Source organism: Postia placenta (assembly GCF_002117355.1).
Source record: "Postia placenta MAD-698-R-SB12 unplaced genomic scaffold POSPLAscaffold_1, whole genome shotgun sequence".
Lineage (NCBI taxonomy): Eukaryota > Fungi > Basidiomycota > Agaricomycetes > Polyporales > Adustoporiaceae > Rhodonia > Rhodonia placenta.
In genome coordinates, this window is record NW_020169832.1 from 60,117 (window position 1) to 86,205 (window position 26,089).

Below are 26,089 nucleotides of genomic sequence, written 5' to 3' on the forward strand. Positions count from 1 at the left end.
GACGGTAGAAGTCATCTTCTGAAGCTTGCGATCATGTAGAACATTGTAATTTATGTATCACATATAGTAGCCCCGACCCCCAAAAGCACCAAGATAATGCATGAAAGTGTATACGTCAAGTAGCGTTATTCGCGACGTACCCAGCCAATCCGATATAACTTATATCCGCCCTCATCTGCTCTGCCTACTCCCTCGTGTCGTGCCAGCTTCTGCATATCGAGGATTACCAGCTCGAGTTTGGAAGTGTGCACTGTGCTGTCCCTGTCTTGCTGTGAGACCTGGGGAAACACTTCTTCGACCGTGTTGCTCATGCCTTCGTGTCTTCCTGTTGGTCTTAGCGGGATAATAAGCCAGAAGATACCCCCTACGGATACATCATCGGGGCGGGTAAGGAGGTGTTCAGCACATTTCTTGATCCAGCGGGCGTGCTCCGGATGATAAATCACGTCTGCAGCGAGAATGACACCGAAGGGCAATGCGAATGGCCCATCGTGCACAGGGTACTGCCAATCGAGCGCTCGGACCACTAGCAGGCCATCAACAGTGCCGAAGTTCGTGGTAACGTTAGATCTGAGGTTCGCAAGGACGGACGGATGGTAATCGGTTGCGACGACGATCGATGTCGTGTCGTCGAGACGTTGTGCTCGGAGGATCTTGGCAGCGACGATGCTCAACAGGCCAGTACCCGCGCCGAGCTCGAGCACTCGAAGGGAGGTTTGGTCTTGACGGATGGACAGTCCGAACGCATGCGGATTAGCGCACAGTCGCTCTGCGAGGAGGATGGAGCTGCCCCAGCTCTGCAAACCGACAGATGTATGATCCTCGGTCAAAAGCGGTGCATCGTTGAGCTCCACATCGATACCGCCCTCGAACGTGAAGCGACGGGTAAGGGCTTCCTCCTCATCGTCTCCAGCAAAAGCAGCGAGAATCGACGCGGCGTCGTCTACCAACGCAGCGCGTGCGTCTGAATCAACAGAAGTGACCCATACGTCTGAACGTGCTATGAAGCCGGTGAGCCATCGGGTGGCAAAGTCGCGTTCGAAAGCGTCGGAACGGAGGACGTCGATATCGAATGCGTCTGACTCGACCTCGACCTCGGGGGAATCCGCACCGCCCTCGTCTTCGTCATCAGCAGAAGCATAACCAGAATCTGGCACGGACTTGTCGTGCAGAAGATGATTTGGCAGGTGCTTCCGGAGCAGTGTGGGCGCGACGGAGAAGGTGTTGCGGCAATAGATGGCACGTAGATTCTGGAAAGCGTCCGAGACCTGTTCTGTGGAGCAAAGCGCCAAGCGAACAAGTGGGGGTAAGCTGCTCGTAGGTGGTACCGGGTAAGATGTGGCGCAGCGCATCGTAAACATGAAATCTATGGTGTAAGGATATCTACGCTCTAGGATTTCAGAACTGTATGTCGTCTTGATCCTCTAGGCAATAGGCGGTGCGTCCTTCTAGGGTATGTTCTATACAGAGTGAAAGATGAGACTTCCGAGAGATGTGCAACCCGAGTTTGGCCCGGGCTGCTACTGCACAAGGACAGGCATCCTGGCGGTGAGGGAAGGAGAGTCGACAAAGCTCAATAGGCGCCCCTCTCTCGATCTCTTCGTGTTCGGCTATCGCCGACGAATGTGATATTGGTGAGATGAATGAGCAACCTTTAGATCGCTCTGAATTTGCCATGGCTCCTGCCGTCATTGAAGTCACATACGACCTACACCCTCCCGAGGGCACCCCGCTCTCCGGGCTCGAACCGACAAAAACCCATCAGTTTGCACTGTCATCATCTACCACGAATGCCAAAGACTACTATGGCGCCCTAAGAGCCGCAGTCCTCGATGCCAAAACAACACTAGGAGAGGAGCTGACGGCTTGGAGGGACGCCGTTGGCACCAGGGAGCAAGGCAAGGAGAGTAAGAAGCAAACACAGGGCGAGGAAGAGGAAGACGAGGGGGAGGATGTAGACGAGGAGTGACAAGAAAGTTGTAGGTAGAATATCGCACTGGAGCTGTTCAGTGCTGAGCAGAAACAAAGTGCAATGTCTTACGGATGCAGAACGATACTGTTGTCGGATGAACACGTCGTAGCCACCAAAGAAAGCACCATTCATGAGATAACATTGGATAGTAGAGGTGTGACAGAATGCAGCAACTAATTACTACGCTTCTCCTTCCCCCGTGGCCTCTCGCGCACAACCATCTTGTTACTGTTCTTCGGACCCTTCGGGCCCGGCTTACGCGTACGCTTGCCCTTGGTCAACCAGCCCCATATTGAGCGCGGGTCCTTGTTTCCCTTTGATTTTCCACGACCTCCTCCGTGAGGGTGGTCACATCTAGTTGCCAGTCAGTACCCACAAGATCTACAATGAAAACATTCCGTACCTGTTCATCGCCATACCTCGGACGTGCGGTCTTCGTCCCAGCCAGCGGTTTCTGCCAGCTTTTCCGAGGTTGCGGTTCTTCCATAGGGGGTTGCTGACCTTCCCGACAGTCGCAATACATTCCTGCAACACCTTGCGCACCTCTCCGCTCTGCAGCCGGACCTGAGTGTAGCGGCCCGAGTCCTCATGCGCAACAACCTGCGCAAAAGTGCCTGCAGAGCGAACAAGGATGGCACGACCCTGGGGATCCAGCGAGATGTTGTGGATGACCGTACCGGTGGGAATAAGACGGAGGGGGAGCACGTTGCCGGGCTTGATCGTGAGTGAGCGCAAGATGCCCTGTGCAAGCGACATAGTCGAACTCGGTTGCACCTCTGCGCCCTCGGGCTGCTCGAGCGACCTGCCGCGGACGTTCTTCGAGTCCACGAACCCGGGCACCAGACCCTCGGGGATGCCTTGCCGGAAGCTCTCTACAACGTGCCCCGCGCGCAGGCCCTCGGTCGCGAGGATGTAGCTCCAGACCTTGCTCCCGTCAACATTCGGGTTGCGATTCTTGAGGAGCGCAATGTGCGCGGAGCGGTTCGGGTCGTACTCGATGCGGACGACGTCGTGCGGGCCGGGCTCTGTGCGCATGAAGTCGACGACGCGGATGCGCCGCCTATGTCCCCCTCCGCGCGAGCGCACGGTGATGCGGCCGTGGGCGTTGCGTCCGCCCTTCTTGCGGACGGCGACGGTGAGCAGGCGCAGCGGGCGGCCCTTGAACAGGTGCGGCGCGAGCGGCCGTTTCAGATGTCGGATACCAGGCGAGACGGGCTTGTATGTTTTGAAGAGTACGGCGGTGCGTGCGAGGGCTGCGTTGACCTCGTTTGGCGCATATTGTGTGGTGGCTTCCGTAGCGTACGATCTCGTCACAGTTGCAGCTCTTGGAAAGAACGTTGCGCGAGATGATGAGGCAGCTGCGGTTGCCGTTGTGAGAGAAAAAAAGCAGGAGCGAAGCAGGTTAGCCCCGCATCGTGCAGAAAACATTCCACCGCCCTGCCAGAGCGTGATGGTGAGGGACGAGCAGAGCACTTGTTTAGCGCCCACAAATACGCGTTTCTGCAAGTCGCGACCATGGTACGTTCGGCTACTCAGAACATCCCTCGGGACTCGCTCCTATGCTCACTCTTGTATTGCTCGATTATGCTTTCAGGCCGCAACAATCACTGCCGGAGCCTCAGAGCTCAGAGACATCACAAAAATGGAGCGAATTGGTGTGTTGCACGCCGCTCGGTTCACATTACCATTGCTCAGATCGCTCGGACAGGTGCACATTCACATATCCGCGGTCTGGGGCTTGATGACCGCTTGGAACCCCGCACGAACTCGCAAGGCATGGTCGGACAGGCCAAGGCGCGAAAAGCTGCGGGCATGATCCTCAAAATGGTGCAGGAAGGACGAATAGCAGGGCGCGCTATGCTCTTCGCAGGTCCGCCCTCGACCGGCAAGACTGCCATTGCACTTGGTGCGTACATACAGCTTCGGTTTGCTTGCAAGACATGAAAATGCTCAACCTTGTGTGCAGGCATGGCGCAGACTCTCGGACCAGATGTGCCGTTTACGATGATCGCCGCGAGCGAGGTTTTCTCGTTGTCTATGTCAAAAACTGAGGCCCTCACTCAGTCCCTCCGGAGAAGTATTGGTGTGCGAATCAAGGAGGAGACGGAGCTCATTGAGGGCGAGGTGGTTGAGATGCAGATCGACCGCAGCTTGACGGGAGTGAGTGCTGCAGTTCCCTGGGGTGACATTGTCCCACAACCGCTCGCTTTAGGCGACGAAAACAGGAAAGCTCACGATCAAGACCACGGACATGGAAACCGTGTATGACCTGGGTACCAAAATGATAGATGCTCTTTCGAAAGAGAAGGTGACAGCGGGTGATGTCATCTCTATCGACAAAACTTCTGGCAAAGTCTCTAAGCTTGGTCGGTCATTTGCACGTTCAAGAGACTATGATGCCATGGGCGCAGACGTATGCTCCTTGTCCGCGTCGTTCAATTTCATACTTACTTAGCTGTCTATTTCAGACACGATTCGTGCAATGCCCAGAAGGCGAAGTACAAAAGCGCAAAGAAGTGGTGCATACTGTCTCCTTACACGAAATTGACGTGATCAATAGTCGGACACAAGGCTTCCTTGCTCTCTTCGCTGGTGACACAGGCGAGATTAAGCCTGAGCTGCGAGACCAAATCAACACAAAGGTTGCGGAATGGAGGGAGGAGGGGAAAGCAGAGATTATCCCAGGTGTATGCGTCCCTTTACCTTATGCAGTGCAGGGCACAATAGTTAAGCTCACAACCGTAACTCTGTTCACACAGGTCCTATTTATCGACGAGGTGCACATGCTCGACATCGAGTGTTTTTCCTTCCTCAACCGGGCTCTTGAGAATGAGCTCTCCCCGCTCGTCATTATGGCTTCCAACAGAGGAATGGCCCGCATACGCGGAACAAAGTTCCGCAGTCCGCACGGACTTCCAGTCGACCTGCTCGATCGGGTGCTCATTGTCAGCACGCAGCCATATACACCGGAGGAAATACAAGAGATCATTAAAATTAGGTGTGTGCATGACATGTCGGGCCCCACGTCGACGTCGACGGACCTGACCGACGGATGTTCGATCGTGTTCCAGATGCGAGGAGGAAGACGTCAACTTGGCGGACAATGCCCTGCAGGTTTTGACCACTATGGCAGCACAGACTACGCTCCGATACGCTCTTAACCTCATCTCGTGTGGGCAGGTTATTGCTCGAAAACGCAGGTCTGAGCGAGTCGAGGTTGAAGACCTCCGACGCGCATATGTTTACTTCATGGACGAAAAGCGCAGCGTGCAGTGGCTGAAGGAGCAGCAGGGCACTCTGATGTTCGAGGAGGTTGAAGACGAGGGAGCGAAGAAGGATGCCATGGACGAAAGTTGACCTGCCTCCGGCAATTGAGCGGTGTTTTGTAGTAGTATTCGGTGCGCATTCCCGCTTCTCAATACACCTAATTGACATGACGTTGACTGAACTCCCGTGCGGGCAGACTGCTTGTCTTTTGTTACCAATAGCTTGTCCTAATACAGTGCGGCCGGGACTTGCTAGTGTGCCCGCGCGCGGGTGCGCGTAAGGCCGTGACCAATTATTGGAAGTTTTGATTCGTGCCCGCTTCCTTGCCTTCGGTGGTGGTCAGCTGAGCTCTGGCTTCTGGCATCACTTCTCAGCTAGCGTGGTGTCGCGATATCTAATGGTCTCACGCTGCCGGTATCCAGTAAGAAAGGCGTCCATTGGGTAGGTCCTGGTCCTATAATCGCCGACTCTGGCTATCGCTCGACATACTCGCCTGTTCAAACATTCCCCATCAGGTGGACGCTGACACACAGAGTGCTGTTGCTACCCTTGTCATGGTAAGCACGCAGAACACCCGTCGCTGTCGAGTCGTACGCACTGCTATTGTAGGAGTCCTCCAATAACGCGTCAAACGCGAGTCGTGAGCGCACGTCCTTTTCAAGCAAGGTGAAAGGGAAGTTACGATCGTTGTCACGACCGGTCAGTGAAGTCTCAGGTTCACTGGCTCCTGGTAGTGACGTCCTGTTGCGGTCTCTTGCATGCAGCGTCGGCCAAGTCAACTTCCCTCTGATGATCTTTCGGATGTTGCTTCGGAGACAAGCACATTGGTCAGTAAATGCGTTCCGTGTCAAAGAACCCAGCCTCCTGATCTTCTCAACACCACGTTACAGGTGAACTTTGTCATTGACAGCGACAACCAGGACCAATACATGCTCCAAGAGGACCGTCACGAGTCTGACGTACATGACGGTCTTGACGGTGAAAATATTGCATGGTCAAGCAGTAGACCACGCAAGCAAGCCAAGAAGAGCATACTGAGTAGCGTTGGACTGTCCACAAGTACGACTAGTAGCAACTCACAGGTAGGTTCGTTGACATACTCCAGGCATATCGCTCATGATTCTTTGTAGAATCGCCCGATAAATCCGGACTTTGCTGAGAGGGATGGTGCCTCCACCTCGGCCGAGCAGCAATCGTTAGTAGGACGGTTTCTCCCAATGATATTTCATCGTGCCTGACGAAGCAATGTTGACCTACTGGCTAGTGAGCATCCCGTCTCCCTCGGCCATTGAATTGTGTCAGACGGTCCAGGGCAGGTCCGCTACATATCCTGTACAACAATCGCAGGCGATCTTGGATGCCTCGATTCGGAATGAGAATTTGTAATTATAGCGTGTACACCTCTTTTTTTGCGTCTGCCGGCCTTCAGAGCCCTAAATATACCATGTTCCCAGCCTACGTAGTGTCTTTTGGCCCTGAATGCTCTATATTTGGTGTGCATCATGAGTAATCTGCGATGGGCGTCGCACAGCAGAGAATAAAGCCCTCGAGTTCTCCCGTGTGTGGTTCTATCAAGGCAAGGCCGATGACTTCAGTACGACTTCGCGCGACAGGTGTTGAGATCGGAACACCATGCAATGTCTACCACATACAAACTTTCTGCACTAATGGCTAGCCGTTGCCTTCGGCGGAATTGCATGAGTGATCTACAAGTACTTACATGCTCATACAAGTAGCCAGATAGGCCCTGGGATCCGGTAGGTCTTCATTAAGGCTATCGACAGCATGATACAAGAAGTACGACATGAGGCACGCTCCAGGCGTCGTCAGCCAAACTTTTGCTTAGCCATTTGCATAAACATATCCATAGTGGCCTTATCTTTCTCTCGTATTGCGTCCGCGCGTTCGCGAATAGCGGTCGTCCTATCATCCCTGGGACCATGCCGCTTTTCGTCAAATCGTTTGCGCGCCATGTCCCGACGGGCAATACTGCAAGTGCAATAGAGCACCACGTATACTCGGCATCAGAAAAATGGAAATGGACGCGAACATAGAGGGGAAGACACACCGCTCCTTGAAGCTATCACCGCCGCCCATCAACGTCGACTCGTCCACCTCGAGGCCCTCATCGCCGCGCTCCCTGAACGCACGGTCGCTCTCGCGCTGCACGCGCTTCTTCTCCAGCATGCCCTCGCGCCCGGCCTCCTTCGGCCCGACCATTTCCTCGACGCGCTCCTTCACCTCCTTCCGCTCGCGTTTGCGGCCGTAGTCGCGCTCAGCCGCGCGGTGCTCGTCTGCGGCTTCACGTGCGAAGGTGAGGTCGGCTTGTGAGGGCAACGTGGGACCCTGCACGCGCCCACCCGCGGAGCCTGAGGGAAGGCCCGGGCGCGAAGGCCGCTTGTATGTGGCTGCGCCGACCTCGTCGCGCGCGGCCTGCAGGGCAGCATTGTCCGCGCTGGACGCCTTGGAAGCAAAAGACCATCTGTATCCAGTTTGACTACTTGCGGATGATACGTCTATGCCGGAATAGAGGAACTCTGGTGTGATAGCGCGTGAGCTCTGAGAGGGCGGCTTCGCATAAGATGGCACGAACTCGGTAATTTGCCTCGGTTCCATGCCTCAGATTACTTCTCAGTTACACTCGTCATGACAACGTTTGCTCAATGTCATACCTTTACAAACTTCCGGAAATATCTGGCTCAATTGTTCAGTAACCACCGTGCGATTACACTGACATACTCACTTGCGCGATCTTTCACTCGTTAATTCGTCAAAGTACTATCATGGCTATCCTCTGTCAGAGAGGCAACACGTCTTCAAAAGTCAAGAGCGTGCCTTCCGTTTGTCATCTTTCAACCATACCCGAAACTCGTCATTCTTGACGAAGTAGTCAGACTCAGATATTGGTGTGGCACCGCTAGGCAGAGGCACGCTCCTCTCAGGAGATCGTGACCGAGAACGATCGCGCTCTCGCGACGGCGTGCGCGAACGGTCAGGAGAGTAGGAGCGACGGCGGTGGGAAGGCATAGCCCAACGAAAGTGACGGTTAAGTTCAAGCTCACGACTGACGCCAAGCGCTGCCCCATAGACCACGAGCGCTTTCCATACATACAAGATCGACGTTGCCAATATGTTCAAACTTCTCGGAACAGATGCTTGCATGTAATGGCACATAAAATACAGCTTCCCCAGGTAATAAGCCTACCTTGCATGCGGTAGTAGATACGGGATGCGGGAGGCTACCTCACCACGAGCCTGGCGTAATTCACGGCAGATGGTCTGCTCACCCCACAGCATACAGTGTTTTCAGTTTATGCTTATCAAGGCATGGACATACAAAGAGAGCGAAAACGACGAGACATAGCCCCATGGTGCGATGCGTGAGATATAGGATACCGATGTTTTAGATCGTCGTCTCGTAACGAACGGGGGTCATGGTCTGGGGAGCGTTTCCGCTCGTCGAGACAACGTGTGCAGTGCGAGGTTGTGCGGGGATGCGCTTAAGGGTGATGCGCTCTGAATTTGCGGCAGTTCAATGAATAAAGAGCACGTGTAAGTATGCGCAGAGGTACTCACCGCCCTTCTCCCGTGCAGCGACATGCTCATCATGGTTGCGCTGAACGCGGTCAAGGAACTCCTTCCGGCACTTCGAGTGGCGGATGTGCTCAACACGGATGTTCACCCGCTTCTCGATGTAGCGGTTGCCGACGACCTTGTTGACGATGACACCAACAGCATTTGGCGTCACATTGTAGACAATTCCCGTTCGGCTATAGTCCAAGGAATCATGCACCGTTATGGCCTGCAATTCGAGCCCGAAGGTAGACACGCACCCGTGGTAGTACTTGTGGGGCATACCCTTTTGCTGGGCAGCGTTCGCCTTGATGTCAACGATGTCTCCTACACGGTAGGCAATGAGGTACGTCGACATCTTGACGGGGCCATGCTCTGCAAGGGTATCCTTCAGCACATCCGTCCATCGTCCACAAATCTAGTCTCCGTACCCTTGAAGCCCCGCTTGAACATGTCGCGCGTGCGCGCGCGGTAACCGAATGAGTGAGGCATCTTGAGGACTGCAGAACGGGCAGCATGGTTCAGTCGTCAGACACAGCAGCAGCACAGAGGGAGCACACTAACATTTGTCGGCGTCGGCGTTGGCCCAGTTGCTGGTATCGAGTACGGGGAGGTGTGCCTTCGGCAGCTGCCGAGTGGCTGAAGATCGGGTCCTGTACAGTTGTGGCGCGCTAACCTTCGCTATTTGCACACGTTTGGTGTACTCAGACTCATCGCAAGTTAGCGCTGGGTGTTTCTACCGTCTCATTCGACCTCCTCAAGCAAAATGCCCAGGTGATGTCGCTGCGTACGCTGCTGGACATTCATGTATTGACATTCTGCTCGCAGGGCCCCGCGGAACCACAGCAAGACGTGAGCCTTTCTTTCTCCAAGATCCACTATGTGGAGGGATGCAGCGTGCTGATTGAAAGCCCTGCCCCATTATCATAACTATGATAACAGCTACAAGGTCCCCCGTCGCCCCTTCGAGAACGCACGTCTCGATGCGGAGCTGAAGGTGAGCAGAAGTCATGGCATGTATAGCGTTCTGCTAAGCTTTCGTGTAGCTCGCCGGCGAGTACGGTCTGCGCAACAAGCGCGAGATCTGGCGTATCGGTCTCATCCTGTCTAAGATTCGTCGTGCCGCTCGTGAGCTGCTCAAGCTCGACCCGAAGGACCCCAAGCGTCTCTTCGAGGGTAATGCGCTCATCCGCCGGCTCGTCCGCATCGGTGTGCTCGACGAGACGCGCATGCGTCTCGATTACGTGCTGTCGCTCAAGATCGAGGATTTCTTGGAGCGCCGTCTCCAGACTCAGGTCTTCAAGGCCGGCCTCGCGAAGTCCATCCACCACGCGCGTGTGCTGATCCGCCAGCGACACATCCGGTGCGTCCTCTCTGCTCGTGTGTTCCTGGAATTTGTAGGTCTGAGCAGTGCGCATGCAGTGTTGGCAAGCAGATCGTCAACGTCCCGTCATTCGTCGTTCGTCTCGACTCCCAAAAGCACATCGACTTTGCGCTCACCTCGCCATATGGCGGTGGTCGTCCGGGCCGTGTCAAGCGCAAGCGCGCCAAGGCTGCAGCGAAGAAGGACGAGGAGGGAGAAGAGGAGGAAGAGTAAATGCTTCGCTCGTAACACCATCTCCGTATGCCGCTATTTCGTGTGGGTGTATGTCTTTAACCGCATGTCAATATGTATGCGCTCGTTTCGAGCCCCACACTATGCTACATTTGACTGGTCTCTTATTTTCGTGCCCGTGTGATCTGAACCGCGTACATGTGTGCCTGCCTCGTTATTCTCTATTTACGTGTCTCGCCGGTGATTCGGCCTTCAATTCGAGGTCTGTCAGGGTCTATCAAAAAGTATTGATGGCCCTTTTGCCCTTGCAATATGAGATCCGTCTGATGCTTCTAAACCTTGTTGAGCTGCAACGGGTGCCGTCATTCCTCTTCTGTTTTTGCTTCTGTCATTCAGGGCCGTGGACGGTATAAAGGGCACACATTCACGGTCGACCCTCTTTGCTCCCTAACCCTACTTTGCTCCTTCCTATCTCCTTTTCCTGCGTCCGAGAGTCCCAACCTACCGCGTCCCATTCGTACAGTAATATAGGCGAGGTGTGTCTTCGGTCAAACTGCACCTTTGCCGATCTCATGAATAACAGTGCTGTCCACATGAATGCTCCTCCCTCCTGCCGTATCATTGTTCATACACTGTCATTTCTTACATCCGAAATTGCAATGAATGCAGGGCTGCGAATGGACGAACTACGTCAGTTGCCTAATGTGGAGGTGGCGGTCGGAGTGCCCTGGGCGCTTGTGATCGCGACTGCCGGTTAACGACAGGACGCGGTTAGTGCCACCAAGGAGTCTTGGACTTGGACCCGGGTCATTCTCCAATCCTCCCTCGACCTCCCCATGGCCGCAGGTCTGTCTCACTTTCCCCCCATATTCCTTCTTTTTTTCTTATTCATTTTACAATTTGTTTCAGCGGCGACGACACCATCGGCCTCATTAATGGTCGATTTTCCTTCAGATTCATACCTTACGTCCAGCATCCCCGACGTTCATTACCAGCGACCTCCGCATCTCCCCTTCCGGCGCATCTCGCTCCCCTCTGCACCGAACTTACTTAACCGTCAGTCCGTCGTCAGTACGGTCTCGTTCGACTCGCTCGCCGAGGAAGGTCATTCAGAGAGCTCCCCTTCATCTCCTGCAACACCAGTCGTCATACGAAATGCGACCAGGTCTCCGAGGAACCGTCCTTCTTCCTTGGATATTGCTCGCAGGCCCGCACGTCGAAGCCAAAGCCAAATGCGGCCTATTGACGAACATCGGGAGGCGAAACGACGGAAAGTGATCAACGAGTTCCACGAGACGGAAAGGTCATACGTCGACGGGCTGGACCTCATTTATTCTGTGAGTATTGCGGATGATATCATAGTGCGCACACCACTGATATCGGAGCAGCACTTCCTTAGCCCCATCATCGCCTCTTTGGACACACCGCAACAACTACTTGATCGCAGCGAACTCACATCCATCTTCTCCAACTTTATTGATATTTGGAACTTGCACCGTTCATTCTATACCGCACTCACCACGTTTTTGGACTCTTCTACCTCTACCTCTGATGTCCCACCGGCCCCGCTGTCTCCTGTCCTCCTCGCTCACTTCCCATACCTGTCCTTGTACACGCCGTTCGTTACATCATTCTCTGACGCGCTTGCTTCCTACGCGTTTCTGCTTTCTGCCCACCATGCTTTCGCGTTGTTCGTCGCGAAGCAAGAAGCTGACCCGCGTTGCGGAAAGCTCAAATTCCGGGATTGGCTGCTGACAATCGTGCAGCGGTGTCCGCGGTATCTCCTCTTGCTGAAGGATCTGATTAGTTGCACGGATCCTGATGACCCAGAGTATACCCAATTGACAGCCGTCCACACGCTCGTCTCAAAGAGTACGTCCATTTGGTCGTACTCGCTGCCGGTTTATCTAATATCTCCTTCAGTAACATCCTCCCTCAATGCGTCATTGCATACGCATGCGCAAACATTGGCGCTGCTTGCTTTGCAGCGCAACACTGCCAACCTCCCCTTCCGCCTGATTACACCCGGACGCACATTCCTGAAGCGTGCTCCCCTCATGCAACTGGAAGGCTCCATGACCAGGGAGCGCGAGTTCCTGCTCTTCTCTGACTGTATCATCTGGTTGGCAAATGCCGATGGCGACCTCATCTCCAACAAGTGGGAGCATAGCGGCAACAGCAGCCCAGGAGGCGGCCGGCCGGCGCTCGTGCGTACGCGCAGCAAGAGCGACGCAGACATGCCAGTCGTCGCGGACGCGCTTCGGCGAAAGGAGTCTGTACTGAAGTTCAGGTTGCCTGTGAGCCCTAAGCGCAAGGCGAGGCATGCGAGCAGCGGCACAGACGAACGGTGGGTGTATAAGGGGTATGTGGACCTGGTCGACGTCGAGGTGATCGTGAGCCCGCCGCGCGAGGCTGATGATGAGAGGCGATTCGAGTTGCTGAGTCCGCAGCAGTCATTTGCTGTCTATGCTGGTACGCCGCGTTGATTTGCTAGTATGTCTTGATTGACGTGTGCTTATGATGTTACTCCTTAGCGAACGAGGAAGAACGGGATGAGTGGAGTACGGCGATTCGCAACGCGAAGGCATCACTGCTCGTCTCGCTGAACGTCATGCAGCCGAACTCAACCCTCACGTCATCCTCGTCTACAAACCACCTGCGGCGCACACTTCAGGCACTGCCCTACGCACCTGAGCAGGACTTACAGCATCCGAAGCGTGGCAGAGTTGATCACTTTGTACCCGCGATATGGATTCCGGATGGTAAGGCACAGAGCTGCATGCGATGTGGGCGGACGTTCGGCTGGCGAAGACGCAGGCACCATTGTCGTTTATGTGGACGATGTGTTTGCGGCGATTGTTCGGGGAAGGTATATTGCTCGCTTCTGGCAGGGCCTACATGCATTGACGCTATTGCTAGACCTTCTTTATCCTGGACGAGTCTTGCAAGGACTCGCACAAGCCAGCACGCGCATGCGATGCCTGCTATGATACCGTCTTCCCCGTGCTCGACTATCCACGAGACCGCGTCGCGCTTTCCGGCACGACGCACGCGCACCTCACTCTGTCCGGACTCAAGTCCATGCCCTCACTGGTACTGTCGGACAGGTCGAGCAACTCACCCTCCGCACTCATGGTGGTCGATCTCGAGAGCCCGAAGCGCATGCTTACACGCATCGACGATGACGAGGCCGGCGCGGAGGGCGCAGAAGCTGGGCCGTCCGTGCCTGCGATACGGCTGAAGCACGCTCCGCGGCCGAGGAGCTACGTGCAGATCCTCGAGGACTTCCAGGAGCACGGGCGCGCAAGCATGGGGGCGCCGCAGCACTCTGCGGGCCCGAGCGTGTCGAGCTTCAGCCTGCGCACGGCGGACGACCCCGACGAGCGCGACGAGGACGCATCGCGCGAGCTCTCGCCCGCGTCCAGTAGCTACGCGGGCTCCAGTCTGCCGCCGACGCCGCGGAAGGAGAACACGGTGCGGCGGCACAAGCGGTTCTCGCTGCCTGCGCTCGCGCTACAGACGAGCTCGGTAACGGCGCGTCCGAGTGTCGTGGGGGAGGGGAGCTCGCGCCGCTTCTCGCTGATGCTGGGCAAGGGCGGGACACTGAGCCAGACGAGGGGAACATCTGGGGAGAGGGCGAGCCGGCTGCCCGGAGATGATTTTGGGCGGCGGGAGTCGGTAGCAGCGGGGAAGCTGAGCGAGCTATTGGGGAGGGTGAGAGGCTCGTGAGTGTGTGTGCATCTTGCACCATTTTGCATCTTGTGCTCCCTATCTGCATGGGACATTGTGTAACAGTAGTAGCATTTCTTGTACCGTCAAGCATAGAGTTACATAGCGCAATTTATGACCTCATCATTGATCGTGTCACCACATATGGGGCGGTGTTTGTGCGTTTTGGCACGGGCCTATCTCGTATCTGTAGTTACGCCGGGTGCTTCGTGCACAGCTGCCCGATAGCTCTTCTTGTGACTGGGATGACTCTCGTCGGAGAAGACGGAACAGAGGACGCCGAGATGGGCGTTGCTGCGCTGATACATTTATCTATTACCCCTGCTGTACTTGTTTCGAACATCCGAGGGGTCGGACTGGCAGAGAGCTCAACGCGGCGGTGGCTGAGGCAGCAAACCGTCTCCGACAGTGCTTGTGCTGGGTCCCGGAGACTGCGGGCCGGGGCGGCAGGGGCAGGGGAACAACGGGTCAGGAAGGAGCGGGGGCGGAGACTGCCCAATATGGGGCACGCGACGCGTCTGGGGAACTGCGAGGGTTGTTATCTTGTGTTCCCATATGCACTGGAATAGGACGGCGCCTACGGGGAGCACACAGCGGTGCTCCATGGGTGATCAGGCCATCCCCGCCGGGGCCGCCTCGGGGGCTCTGCCTGTGACACCCTCTGACGTGACTTGGCCTCATACCGCCACCGCCATTGTTCCTCCAGCGCACACCACCGCCCCTCTTATACTCGCTCTTGTTGCTCACCCATACCATACCCCACCCTACACGTACCACCACCCCCTCTTAGCCTCTTAGCTCACACCATGCCCGCCCTCATCTCTGCCGCTGCCATGAGACGCCTCGCGTCCGCTGTCAAGTCCCAGCCCAAGGCCGCCGATACCCCCGCGAACGCAAAGGCACCCCCCGCGTCCGCGCCCGAGCTCGAGTCCTCCGCGGTGCTCAAGGCCGTGCGCGCGCACGAGCACGACCGGCAACGCGCCCGCAAGACCGTCGAGGTCGAGCGCACGCGCGAGCGCAAGGAGCGCAAGCGCAAGGCGGGGGCGGGCACGGGGGCTGCGCGGCAGCCCAAGGTCGGCCGGAAGGGCTCCGCGGATGCGAAGGGGGTGACGGATGCGTTCAGCACGTTCGTCGAGGAGAACCTGCCGCCCGTAGCGCGCGAGGGCGACGACGACGCGGCAGGCGCAGGCCGGTGGTCGCCGGCGCATGCGACGGAGGTGGACATCACGGTGCTCATCAAGCCTGCGAAGGTGCACAAGCGCAGAGGTACGTTTCCGAACTCCTTGTGCCAGCGGAGCGCACGTGCGACGGCTCACCGGCGTTTCGTGCAGGGGACGACTTTGAGGTGATCCCCGCGGTGCGGTCCGTCATCGTGCTCGACGACAGCGTTGCTGTGACGCCCGAGGTCGACGAGCCCTGGGAGCACATCTCGGCCGAGGACGGCGAGGACGGGGTCGCCGACCCGCCTCCCTCCTACGCGCAGATCGCTGCCAGCGCCGTCTAAGTGCAGGCTGCTGCGTCAAGTGTCAGGCGTCCGAAGCAAGTGGAAAGAGATAGAAGTTACAAGGAGAATACAGCAGACAAACGGACGGCGGAAGGCCGGACTAATGTGTACCACTATCAGTGATCTGCGCGGACAGACCAAGTGCGAACTTCAACGATATACCACCACAGTAACGACGCTACGAATAATACTCACGAGGATCTGTATCACGATGTATGCGCTATGTGCCATGGATTGCTCCTTATGCACACTCGCCGATTGTACTTTTACATACTAATCGTACCCCCTGCGTAATGTATGCGGCATCAGCATTGCTGGACGTGCACGCACTGAATTGCATCTATGAGCGGATGCAACGCAAGGATAGTGCAGAGGCGCAACACCACGGAGAGTCAGTGAGAGTAGTAAATAAGGTATCATCTGGGACGGTAGATAAAATTGTACAGAGCGCCTAGGGTGCTACGGGGATCGGTCCGACTCAGAAGAAACCCGTGCCACGCGTGGGGTGGAAGATGGGGAAGGGATGTGCCTGGAGGGGGAGAATCATGAGCTGGGCTGGGTCTCTGTGTGAGTATTTGGCGCACCTCTGTATTGAACACGTATTCTGCAAAGGCTAGACGTGAGCTTCCGTACATCGTCTCGGCAACACGCGTACGTACCCGACAGCGGCAGCACGCTCTCGTCCGAGAAGAGCAGGTAGAGGTACTTTAGCGTCTCGCTCTGCAGCACCACCAGCGGTCAGTTTCGCCCGTCGCGGCACATCGCGCGCGCCCACGCACCATCAGGAACGTCTCCATCTTGTCCTCGAGCGCGACTGGCAGCGCGTCCACGTTCAGCACGCTCGCGTACCCGCCGGACGCGACGCGGCAGTGCGCCTCGATCGCCTCGAAGATCTCCCAGCCCCACTGCCGGTACTGCGGGTCGCCCGTAAGGCGCCATGCAATAAAGAGCGATTCCACCGTCTCGGGCCTGCACCACACGCCGCGTGAGCCGGCGGCCTGCTCGAGGAGCGAAGACGCGCGTGGGAGCGCGGGCACTCACCGGAGGATGTAGCGTGCGTCGTACGGCGTGTGGCCTGGGCTGGAGTGATAGGGGTGGGTGTGAGACCTGCGCGACGTCACGGAGCAGAGAAGTGCGCGGCGACGCACCGTGCGCCTTTGATGTACCAGTCGTGGGCACTCTCGATGTGGTCCGTGGCGGTCTTGAAGTGCACGATCTCTGGGGATAGCCCGCTGCGGCGGTGTCAGCCGGGGCAGGAGGCAGGGCAACCATAGGGTCTCGGGGTGCTCACGTCGCTGTCCTGTGTGTCTCCATACATGTGCGCACAAGCTCGACGCCGCTAATCCAGTCGCGCGTTCCCTGTGCAGTCAGCTCTGCCGCGCGAGGCGGGACTGACGCAGCATGTTCTATGGTCCCGGTTGTCACCGCGCCGAGCATGAGCGAGCCGCCAAAGAAGCAGACCAGATGGTCCTGCTTGGGTATCATACGCCAGGTTCTGCGATATTGGTTAATAAAGCGTCAGTGGAGAAGCTTCGGCGCAGACATTTTGCCCTGTGTATCCCGCTCGGGGAGAATCTCCGCAGTGTATGTCAGTCCTTCCTCTTCAGATTTTTTGATGAGGTGCGTGTGCACAGCCGTCATGGCATCATCGTACATCTGAACATCGAAGCGCAATCAGCACGTCGGCAAAAGTTCAGGCTAGCTGCTCACATCGCGATACACAGGCTCAGTATAGTTCTGCATGACGTGTCAACTGCGGCCGGAGTCGAGTCGATAGTGAGCTTACAGTTTGGATATACTGTTTTCTATCGGCGCTGTCAGTACATATCGTCACCGTAGACAACTGAAAACCACTTACAACAGGTATTCGTAATACGAGTCGCCACGAGATCCCAGACGGATAGGCGATATTGCGAATTTACCATCATCAGGACTAATCATGCAAACTTGAGTATGCGCGGCATCTTTATCACAATGCTAGTAGTCGTACTTCAAGAAGATAGAAGCGAGACCTGTCGCGATGCGGGCGTCTTTGATGACTTTCATTACCTATAAGAAAAGAACACCAATTGTGTCACGATCCCAGAGCTTTGCGATCACGCATTCGTACCTGTTCCGCCTTCTCCCAGTAGACCTCTTCATCTGTCAGGAGACTCAGGTACTTGAGTTCTAGCTGCAGCGTGGATACCTCAGCTGTGCTGACGAGCCCCCGGTTGTCATTGTCCGGCACACCGATGCGCTTCGCAAGATTAACTTGAGAAAGCGGAAGCCCCGTCTTGGTACTAAACGCCGGCACGATGCGATCCGCGAGGTCTTTCGCGCGCTCGACGTACATCGAGTCTCCGCTGAGGTGGAATGCAGACAACAGGCCACCAAGCACGCGGATCGTCGTCTGCAACGGCAGTGACGCGAGTAAGGTCAATGTGCCATGCCAGACATGATATGTAGGCGTACTTCGAATGTGTTGAAGTTTCCATCGCGCTCAAAGGACATCTTTTCTGCGACCCAGGTCCGTGCACGCTGATATTCCTCGTCGAGTCCCATGATGATCATGGTATCAATCGAGTCGACAACGGTGTAGCCGATGCCGCCAGCACTCGTCAAGTTCGAGCCGGACTTGCCAATGGGATGGTACTCGTCATCGCCCATCGCGTCCCTCTCTGAGCGCGTCAGTGTGTGAACTCGACTTCTGTACGGAGAACAACATACCGTAGGCTAGCCATGCGTGCTGCATGTGTGGTACGATCAGCATTGTCTGCGAAAAGGTGTAGAAACTCGAACCTTGAATGCAGCAGTCACTGCATCTCGCTTGGGTAGGTCTGCAGACATGTCAGTCGGCCTGCGACTTGCTGCATCGAAATCCCACCCCGAGCTCTCTGCCCGTGCTCGTCTCCGAATGTACATTTTGAGATAGTCATAGTTCTGCGCGCATATAGGGCGCATACAACGTCTCAATCAGCTGGAAACTAATCAAAGCTATAGCATACGAGCGCACCTTGTAAACGAACACGACTGATGTCAGAAAGAGGGCGGCGACAACGAACTTTAGGATCCCCCCATCTCCGCTATCTCTACGGCTCTGCCCACATCGGCCCAAAGTCAGTCTGATGCGTGTGCACACGTCGATTAAAGTACGCACGACGCCCTGCTTCTTGGCACTTTTGGGTGATGGGGACGCCTTGGCACCCTTCCTCTTACGCACGCCTGTTTCTCCTGCCATGTCAATCTCGTGTGCACGTGCACGGCCGCGGGTCCAACAAGTGTATTGCTGTCAGAAGCGGCGGCTCGCGAGATCTAGAAAGGCCTAGTAGAGAGTAGAGCTCGTATCACAAACCCACTCGAGGGGTGGCAGGTGCTTTGCAAATGCGCGTCAAGTATGAATGTGGTGTGCAGGCCCAGTTTGCCGCGAGAGTGCAACGCTTGCGCTCGAATGGCTGTTGAGGTTTGACGGCGAGCCTCCAGAGGATACAGTATCTCAGGATAATAATACTGGGGGGGGTTGTGTTGACTTTTGGGTATGTCGGGCAAGCGTCGCTGCCGGCCCGGGTCACGTGGTCATGCGCCGGTGTGGGAATAGGACTTATGTAGGCGTCGCGCGCCGTAGGTAGCCCCATCGGTTTGTAACCTTATCCACCATTGATCCCTGTTCATCGAGGACGTTGGCTGCCGGCGGTCTTTCCGGCGTCGTTCTCACACAAACCGATCGACAAATCAAGTGCTTTGCTGTTGCCTAGAACCTCGCTATACTACTCTCTCGTCTGGTACTGGCGCCAACATGACTTCGGAGCATGACACCAAGTTCCCCCTCTTGGTCGAGGGGAAGTATCGGGTCTGGGCAATGAAGATGGAGGCGGAGCTGGTTAGGAAGGGACTGTGGGGGGTAGTGGAAGTCGAGGTGGAGCCCAAGGAGGGGGAAGACGGGGCTGAGGCGTTAGCGAAGGAGCTGAAGAAGCGGAAGAAGGCCGACATGGCCAAGGCGCGGGCGGAGATCGTGCTCCGGGTTGGTGACGACCAGTTGGAGCTGTTGGAGGACGAAACGGACCCCCGTAAGTGCTGGCGGGTCCTCCAGGATGCGCACCGTTCACGAGGTTTCGCCACGGAGCTGGCAAAGTGGCGACAGTTTTACCGCGCAGAGATGGAAGGCAGCGAGACAGCACAGGCTTGGATCTCCCGGGTCAAAGGCTACGCACGGGCGCTCCGGGATGTCGACGTCGAGGTATCGGACCAGCAGAAGGTCCTTGTTCTCATCATGGGACTTGGCGAGGACTTCGAGCGGGTGGTCACGGTGGTTGACGAGATGCCGACAAGGGAGCGCACATTCGACAATGTGTGTGCAAAGCTGCTGAATGAGGAGACGAGGCTCGGGAAGCGGCGGGACAATGGCGAGGTGACTGTCGCCAATGTTGCGGCTTCAGGGGGAGCTTCGGGAGGCAAGGTGACGTGTTTTCGCTGCGGGAAGGTCGGGCACATTCGACGGAATTGTCCAGACAAAAGGACTCATGCGAGCTTGGCGGTCGTGGAGGATGTCTTCGCGTTTTGATTGGGCGTAGGCTAACGGCAGCTCGCTTGAGGGGGAGTGTTGACTTTTGGGTATGTCGGGCAAGCGTCGCTGCCGGCCCGGGTCACGTGGTCATGCGCCGGTGTGGGAATAGGACTTATGTAGGCGTCGCGCGCCGTAGGTAGCCCCATCGGTTTGTAACCTTATCCACCATTGATCCCTGTTCATCGAGGACGTTGGCTGCCGGCGGTCTTTCCGGCGTCGTTCTCACAGGTTGTACTGTTCAGTAGAGGGGGTGCATGGGCCTGACGTGTCGGAGGAGTGAAGGCGTCCCGCGCAGTCGCAGCGGTGTGTATTGACGATGTGATCGGGCGTTCTCACCAGAAGAGGTTAGTCCGATCGACTAAACAGCGCTATAAATAATAATCAACACCCTCGTCTACCGCTAGTTCTACCTGGCAATCGGAGTCTAAGTTATATGCAGTCTTAGTCAGAAACTTCAGAGGATCTGCATGATGTTAGAACGGGGAAATATCATTTCGATGTCGCATATACCGACATTACAGGGTTAAAGCGATGACGATGTACAAACATAGCGGGTGCAACGAAAGCAGAAGTGAGGCGCATAACAGAAAGCATACGACAGCTAAGATGGTACAATGACAGCAGAGCGATAGCGACGATGAAAGCAGGATAAAACAAAGGAGGGGATCATAACAAGCTAATGCAGGATGAGGAACTAACACTGGATGTTTATACCGTAACGGTATCCGCAGGAATAACTTTTATATCATTAGAAGGAGAAGGCAGGTCAAAGAGGGGCACATCAAGTTCATGGTTAGCAATGGTTTGGTCGTCCCAGGAAGCACTCGGATCGTCGGGATGAATGGCGGAGACATTGAAGACGGTAAACATGTTGTCGGAGGGCGCGAAGGGGTCACTGCGAACAAGAACAGGGGAACCAGGCTGCAGCGGTTCTTCATACCTCACGAAATGCACGGTATAGTCTGGGTGATCCCCCACGTCCGCCATAGTTGAATCGTCGTCGGCCACATTGTCCTCATCCATGTCACCCACATCTCTGGCGGTAAGATTCAGATAGCGCAAAGACAGTGGGATCCCTACGCCGGAGTCCCAGGGCTCAGGCCATTCGTATATGGCATCAGGGTTTTTTATGTCTTCCCACTCATTGCGAATCAGCTCGCCATCGAAGTTCTTGGTGCAGTCGAAGAGACGCTGGTACAGCGTGTGCTTCCTCTCGTGCTGCAGCAGATTATCACGGCGATTGAACGTCTTGTCACAGAAAGGCAGGGCACACATGTAGTCTGTACGGAATCCAGGGCCGCTCAGCATGCGATCATCAGTCAGCGCGAGCGCGAAATCGATGGCGTACTTTGCTCGTTCGAGTGCAGAGACATGACATGGCGCTTCAGATGCTCGTGCCGCTTGAAGACCTTGTGGCAGTCCTCCACGGAGCATGTGTACGTCGTGCCCTTCCGCCCGCCCGCCTCCTTGGTAGGGACGTGGCGACCCCTGCCCTTCTTCGACACGCCCGGCACGGGCCGCGGACGGAATTGCTGGGGTTGCGGGCCCGGGTGTTTTTCGTACTCGAGCGGGAACAGCTGGCCATCTACCCACGTGTGCCGCTGCCCGTCTATCAAGATGACGTCACCCGATGCGATCAAGGGATCAGGAAGAGGTGGAGGTGGAGGCGGGACGTATTTGGCGGGGGGTAAGGACCGCGGCTCGATCTGCACGGGAGCCTTCTCCGGGACTACCGGCGGGGGCCGGCGGGCGAGCGGGCGGTTGACAAGGAAGGAGAGCGGCCTGCATGATTCTGGCATGACCGGCGCCCCATTCTGGGCCGAGTGTGATATATGCATTAGCAGGGATGACAGCACTCAGTGCGATTGCAATACGAGGTGACATACCCATGTGAGTGACTCCCGCCAGGCGTTCGGGTCTGGGGGGTCGTAGTAGCGCGTCAACTCCATGTCGGCGGGCATGTTTGCAGACTTGCACGCGGGGCCGAATGCGGAACCGACGATGAGCCGTAAACGGGTAGGCTCTGTACCTGATTGAGCTGGGTCAGTGAACTGTGGCGTCCGCGTGAGGACTGTAGAACGCATCGAGCACTCCTGGTACGTACGTGCAAGGCTCCAGACACTAACTGCCCTAAGAAGGCTTACTGACGACCTCTCCAAAAGGCCTGCGTGCTTCCGTGCCGCGCAGGCCGACGCTGAACGAACGCTGCGTGAAACGGCGAATTTGAAGGGCGTCTATCGCGAAGATTATGGTGGCGTCAAAGCCACGTGTATATCAACCGTCTCACAGACGCCCGCCCCTGATCTGCTTCAAACGAACCACCACATTCGAACTTCTTCGATGGCGCCAGAATGCCACCTAGGAATGATGTGGCATGTCTCAGGAAGCTGTCATAGACTTTCTATTGTACGTGCTATTTTTGCTGTTCTAACGCGTGGAGCCGCCATCAAGTTTGTCAGGATCGCAATGCGGGATCATGATCTGCCTCGATCCTGGAAGATCTGACCTGTATTGCCGATGAATATCTTGTTGCTATTTCGGACCCGGCCTCAAAGACAGGTACATCTGCCTTGTCGCTTTGGTTGACACGCGCGTGGCGAGAGAGCTGTCAATTCCACTTCTTGTGTATGTGTCCCATTGTCAGCTGGTCACGGTCCTTCTTCGTCCCCGACTTGACAGCAGCCCCCCAAAGCTTTCCCCAGAATAGTATGATTAGATGAGCCCGTTGTGCCTTTACCATTCCGAAATCTAACCGCTCAATCGTCAGAAACGCAAATTACTGTGAAGAAAGGGGTACTCCACAATCATCATTCAGATATCCCGCTGACTACGTCTTTTTATTCTCATGATCTCCTCAATGCATTCGTGCTCAATTTTTCAAGGTGAGCTGCGCAAAAATGACAGAGACGTAATTCCGCGCCCATCTACCACGCTTTGCCCAGAAGGCTATTGCGCTTCGAGAGCATATGTCACTCATGAAGCTACATTCCTCGAAATAACGTACTACTTCACTTTTTGCGGGATTCTTCGTCACGGAAGTACTACGCCTGACATTCGTGTTTCGCGTTGCTTGGAGTTCCGCCTTATCCGTCTTCTCAGCAGGCAAGGCTGAAATATCCAGCGAAAGAACTCTCATATCCGCCCACGGATGGTGCAATCTACCTTGCTTGGCTGTCCTGGCGCAAATAATCACGCCGTCAAGGCCGCCCTCCACATCACTGCTTGGGCAGTGCGCCATCTCATTTTCCCTCATTTGGCCGATCGCTGCGGATGTTCGCTGATCCCGATGCAGCCATCTGGGCTGTGGTCTATCTTGCGCAGTGCACTGCTCGCCACGGTGCTACGGCGCGCAGGGGGCGTGGAGGTTTGTGTCACGGATGGCGAGTTCGCACGGCGGATCTTGTCCGTCGTCTATGCGTACAGCTTCGATTTCCTTGCGCGCGGTGTCGCTGATTAGATATTTGCTCGGTTCCGTCATCACCGCGTTTGTGTTTCTGCGACGTTTGCCTTGTGCACAGTGGCAGGGGGTCCATTCAGTTGCAAAGCGCGTCCTTTGTCGCGACGGGCTCCGCACTCTTCTCGCGCTTCGATCGAGACACAGCTCCACTCGTCGGAACGGAGGGCGCTGCTGCTTATCTCGACGGGTTGGCTCAGTATCGGTACTACGAACGCTCCCTGTGACTTTCCGATATGTTTACTGCTATTGTTACACAACATGAACAGCAGCTAATGGTCCGATACTCCTCTGAGGAGACGAAAGAATAGGCAGGAAAGGCATTAACCACCCCGTACACCATCGCTCAGACTGAGACATGAGCGCGACCCGGGCCCCTTCCTCATCGCGTCGTAAGCTCTACAAGCCCAATTGACTCTGCCGGGATCTAAAGTTTGAGATCCGTTTATCAGCCGGCGGGACTAGAGCGTCTCGCCCTCCGTTCTCTGAACGCAGCGGCATCAGAACCAGCGGAAGGGTGGGACGGGCTGGTCATAGGGTCTCCCGCTCGACGTGTATGGCTGCCCTTGTCTCGCTCATCCGCGTAAGGCTCTCACGGCCATGGCAAGTTTGTCTGTCAAAGCCCACTCACTGTTGAAAAGACGGGAGGCGTTCAGTGAATCTCTCCAGACACAGCGGTCGTCGGAATAGGCCACTTTGCGTCTCGTAGCGTCCGGAAGCTGGGCCATCTCGATCACGGCGCCCTGCTCCCCGCCCTGTCCGTCGCGCGTTCGGAAGCTCGTGCCAAGCAAGATTCGTTATCTGCCGCTCCAAACCTTGACAAATCGCAAACCTTGAGCCTGCGCCCGACGAATAGGCTCTCTTCTCAATTGCCATGGCCCTGCTGCGATCGCCCTCGCTTCCTGTCTCCGATGCGCTCTCCCACCCGCCGAAGCGTGCGTGGCGTCGTATCCCGGCGTTCTCCCGTTCCCAGCGTTCAGATGTCCGCTGTTGACACATCTACTGCGCCCGGGCGCATCTGACCGGGGACAGTCGCGGGAAGGTGCGATTTGACAGAAACTGCTTCTGGGGTGATCGTGCCGACATCATATCACGATCACGTCTGCAGCGAATGAGGCGCGCTATCTGCCTACATCAGCGTCGACCCTTTGTCATTAATGTGCTTTATTGACGGACGTTGCGCTTCGATCAGGTAACGATGGTATCTGCCACGATGGAATACGTGTTGCATTAATAGCACTCAAAGAAGTGACGGGTAGTGAATTGGCCTGATACGGTCGGTCTATTTGTGCCGTTCATCTGTACCTATATGCAGCGGCAATGACTCGCCCGGGATACCAGCGTTGATCCGCAGTCGCCAGACTTGTCTACGCCCGCGATGCGTTCACATCATATCTATGTCGTGCTCAATGAATGAATTTCATCATGTCTTACATGGCCACAATAAACCGTACGGACGGACGTAGGCGCATAGCCCTGGGCGAGGAAGGCATTCGGTTATCTCGAACATGGCGCAGGAAGCGACTCGACCCGAATCTGTCCGCTAGGGCGCAGGGCATAAGGATGTCTGGGCGAGTCATGAGCTGGCGCAGCGGGTTCTAGTGGGGACGTTAGGCGAGCTGGAGTCGCTTGTACGCTTCATCGATGCAATTGGCCCAAGACCGTAGGCAATTGACGAGACTCTTTACTCGCTGACAGAAACGCCACCCGCTGGAAGAAGGGGCCGGAGACAAGAGGAGGCCCGGAAAGGAAAGACAGATCCGGACCAATCCCCGCACAACATCTTTCTGTGCGGATGTCTTGTCGGTCATGGGCACATGGCTGAGATGGTGTGGCTTACGTGGCCACGACATTAGAGGGAAAAAATGTCGACACTGAATTGACTGCTGACCGTGAAATATGTGTTCGGATAGTTGAACATCAGCTTCTTGCTCTTCACTATCAGCAAGGTGCCACTGTTCGCGCGATGTCATGTAAAACTACATGGCTGGTGCGCGCAGTGATACATTGTTGAATGGCAGGCGGACGAGCAGGAGTCGATGTACTGAGGCTGTCGAGATCATGAGTGCAGAATCATATGCCCGCGCGGGCGCCTCATGGAGAACCTAGATAAGTATGGGCGATCGAGAAATGATTCGGGCCAAAAGGGGTCTAGCGGAGTTTCCAAAGATAGCCGGAGATCGGTGATTTAGCAAGCTTAGATCTAACCGAGATGGTGGGTTTGCGCGCGAACTTTGGGGCGAAAAAAAGCGCAGGGATGAACCGGGGACGGGGAGCGAAGCCGTGCAGCTGGAGTCGCAGGCTGCCCGTCGCAGCCGCCGACTCGGCCACAGGCACACAGTCCGTCGAATGCGAATGCGAACCTCTCGGGCTCGGACGCGTCCGTGTCCCTCCGTGTGGGAAGAGCGCATACCCCCCTGGCCTGCCCCAGCTGCACTGAATTGGCACACCGGATGTTCGGCCAGTGTATGCGCGCGAGTCCCATCGGCGAC

At 56.1% G+C, this 26,089-nt stretch overlaps 11 protein-coding genes across 11 annotated transcripts; 5 read left to right on the plus strand and 6 right to left on the minus strand.

Moving 5' to 3' along the window:
• Positions 1 to 140: 140 nt before the first annotated feature.
• On the minus strand, positions 141 to 1,325 carry POSPLADRAFT_1119908 (hypothetical protein; the record flags this gene model as incomplete). Its single annotated transcript, XM_024483507.1, has 1 exon — positions 141 to 1,325. A coding segment is annotated over one exon (1,185 nt), but the record flags the coding sequence as incomplete, so codon positions are not given.
• Positions 1,326 to 1,675: 350 nt separating this feature from the next.
• Positions 1,676 to 1,969, plus strand: POSPLADRAFT_1127461 (hypothetical protein; the record flags this gene model as incomplete). Its single annotated transcript, XM_024483630.1, has 1 exon — positions 1,676 to 1,969. The coding sequence occupies one exon, from the start codon at positions 1,676 to 1,678 to the stop codon at positions 1,967 to 1,969; it is 294 nt and encodes a 97-aa protein (XP_024343583.1).
• A 176-nt stretch (positions 1,970 to 2,145) lies between these two features.
• POSPLADRAFT_1042104 (hypothetical protein) lies at positions 2,146 to 3,489 on the minus strand (the record flags this gene model as incomplete). Its single annotated transcript, XM_024478037.1, has 3 exons — positions 2,146 to 2,326; positions 2,376 to 3,296; positions 3,461 to 3,489. 3 exons carry the CDS (start codon positions 3,487 to 3,489, stop codon positions 2,146 to 2,148), a joined length of 1,131 nt encoding a protein of 376 aa, XP_024343584.1.
• Positions 3,490 to 3,614: 125 nt separating this feature from the next.
• POSPLADRAFT_1063783 (hypothetical protein) lies at positions 3,615 to 5,485 on the plus strand (the record flags this gene model as incomplete). Its single annotated transcript, XM_024481722.1, has 7 exons — positions 3,615 to 3,627; positions 3,681 to 3,878; positions 3,939 to 4,132; positions 4,185 to 4,385; positions 4,441 to 4,970; positions 5,044 to 5,370; positions 5,436 to 5,485. The coding sequence occupies 6 exons, from the start codon at positions 3,615 to 3,617 to the stop codon at positions 5,327 to 5,329; spliced, it is 1,422 nt and encodes a 473-aa protein (XP_024343585.1). The 3' UTR covers positions 5,330 to 5,370; positions 5,436 to 5,485.
• Positions 5,486 to 5,997: 512 nt separating this feature from the next.
• Positions 5,998 to 6,531, plus strand: POSPLADRAFT_1050962 (hypothetical protein; the record flags this gene model as incomplete). Its single annotated transcript, XM_024480104.1, has 4 exons — positions 5,998 to 6,066; positions 6,130 to 6,321; positions 6,370 to 6,434; positions 6,504 to 6,531. 4 exons carry the CDS (start codon positions 5,998 to 6,000, stop codon positions 6,529 to 6,531), a joined length of 354 nt encoding a protein of 117 aa, XP_024343586.1.
• Positions 6,532 to 6,982: 451 nt separating this feature from the next.
• Positions 6,983 to 8,266, minus strand: POSPLADRAFT_1063784 (hypothetical protein; the record flags this gene model as incomplete). The annotated part of the gene is made up of 6 exons (XM_024481723.1): positions 6,983 to 7,228; positions 7,308 to 7,776; positions 7,833 to 7,857; positions 7,912 to 7,933; positions 7,983 to 8,017; positions 8,075 to 8,266. The coding sequence occupies 6 exons, from the start codon at positions 8,264 to 8,266 to the stop codon at positions 7,066 to 7,068; spliced, it is 906 nt and encodes a 301-aa protein (XP_024343587.1). The 3' UTR covers positions 6,983 to 7,065.
• Positions 8,267 to 8,642: 376 nt separating this feature from the next.
• On the minus strand, positions 8,643 to 9,304 carry POSPLADRAFT_1030063 (hypothetical protein; the record flags this gene model as incomplete). The annotated part of the gene is made up of 4 exons (XM_024476712.1): positions 8,643 to 8,755; positions 8,816 to 9,009; positions 9,073 to 9,187; positions 9,244 to 9,304. The coding sequence occupies 4 exons, from the start codon at positions 9,302 to 9,304 to the stop codon at positions 8,643 to 8,645; spliced, it is 483 nt and encodes a 160-aa protein (XP_024343588.1).
• Positions 9,305 to 9,550: 246 nt separating this feature from the next.
• POSPLADRAFT_1175477 (hypothetical protein) lies at positions 9,551 to 10,534 on the plus strand. Its single transcript, XM_024488354.1, has 5 exons — positions 9,551 to 9,586; positions 9,641 to 9,664; positions 9,755 to 9,809; positions 9,859 to 10,175; positions 10,235 to 10,534. Exons 1-5 carry the CDS (start codon positions 9,579 to 9,581, stop codon positions 10,407 to 10,409), a joined length of 579 nt encoding a protein of 192 aa, XP_024343589.1. The 5' UTR covers positions 9,551 to 9,578; the 3' UTR covers positions 10,410 to 10,534.
• Positions 10,535 to 11,599: 1,065 nt separating this feature from the next.
• Positions 11,600 to 15,904, plus strand: POSPLADRAFT_1175479 (hypothetical protein; the record flags this gene model as incomplete). The annotated part of the gene is made up of 7 exons (XM_024488355.1): positions 11,600 to 11,704; positions 11,756 to 12,239; positions 12,291 to 12,839; positions 12,902 to 13,092; positions 13,287 to 14,081; positions 14,957 to 15,362; positions 15,428 to 15,904. The coding sequence occupies 7 exons, from the start codon at positions 11,600 to 11,602 to the stop codon at positions 15,598 to 15,600; spliced, it is 2,703 nt and encodes a 900-aa protein (XP_024343590.1). The 3' UTR covers positions 15,601 to 15,904.
• Positions 15,905 to 16,027: 123 nt separating this feature from the next.
• On the minus strand, positions 16,028 to 18,429 carry POSPLADRAFT_1164019 (glycoside hydrolase family 47 protein; the record flags this gene model as incomplete). The annotated part of the gene is made up of 16 exons (XM_024487803.1): positions 16,028 to 16,129; positions 16,185 to 16,204; positions 16,260 to 16,320; positions 16,380 to 16,569; positions 16,642 to 16,680; positions 16,749 to 16,832; positions 16,892 to 17,095; positions 17,144 to 17,256; positions 17,311 to 17,337; positions 17,387 to 17,405; positions 17,459 to 17,533; positions 17,591 to 17,649; positions 17,711 to 17,992; positions 18,055 to 18,260; positions 18,310 to 18,328; positions 18,382 to 18,429. 16 exons carry the CDS (start codon positions 18,427 to 18,429, stop codon positions 16,079 to 16,081), a joined length of 1,497 nt encoding a protein of 498 aa, XP_024343591.1. The 3' UTR covers positions 16,028 to 16,078.
• Positions 18,430 to 20,851: 2,422 nt separating this feature from the next.
• POSPLADRAFT_1129832 (hypothetical protein) lies at positions 20,852 to 26,033 on the minus strand (the record flags this gene model as incomplete). Its single annotated transcript, XM_024483885.1, has 5 exons — positions 20,852 to 21,423; positions 21,492 to 21,720; positions 25,489 to 25,552; positions 25,581 to 25,702; positions 25,806 to 26,033. Coding segments are annotated over 5 exons (1,215 nt in total), but the record flags the coding sequence as incomplete, so codon positions are not given.
• Between the last annotated feature and the right edge of the window lie 56 nt (positions 26,034 to 26,089).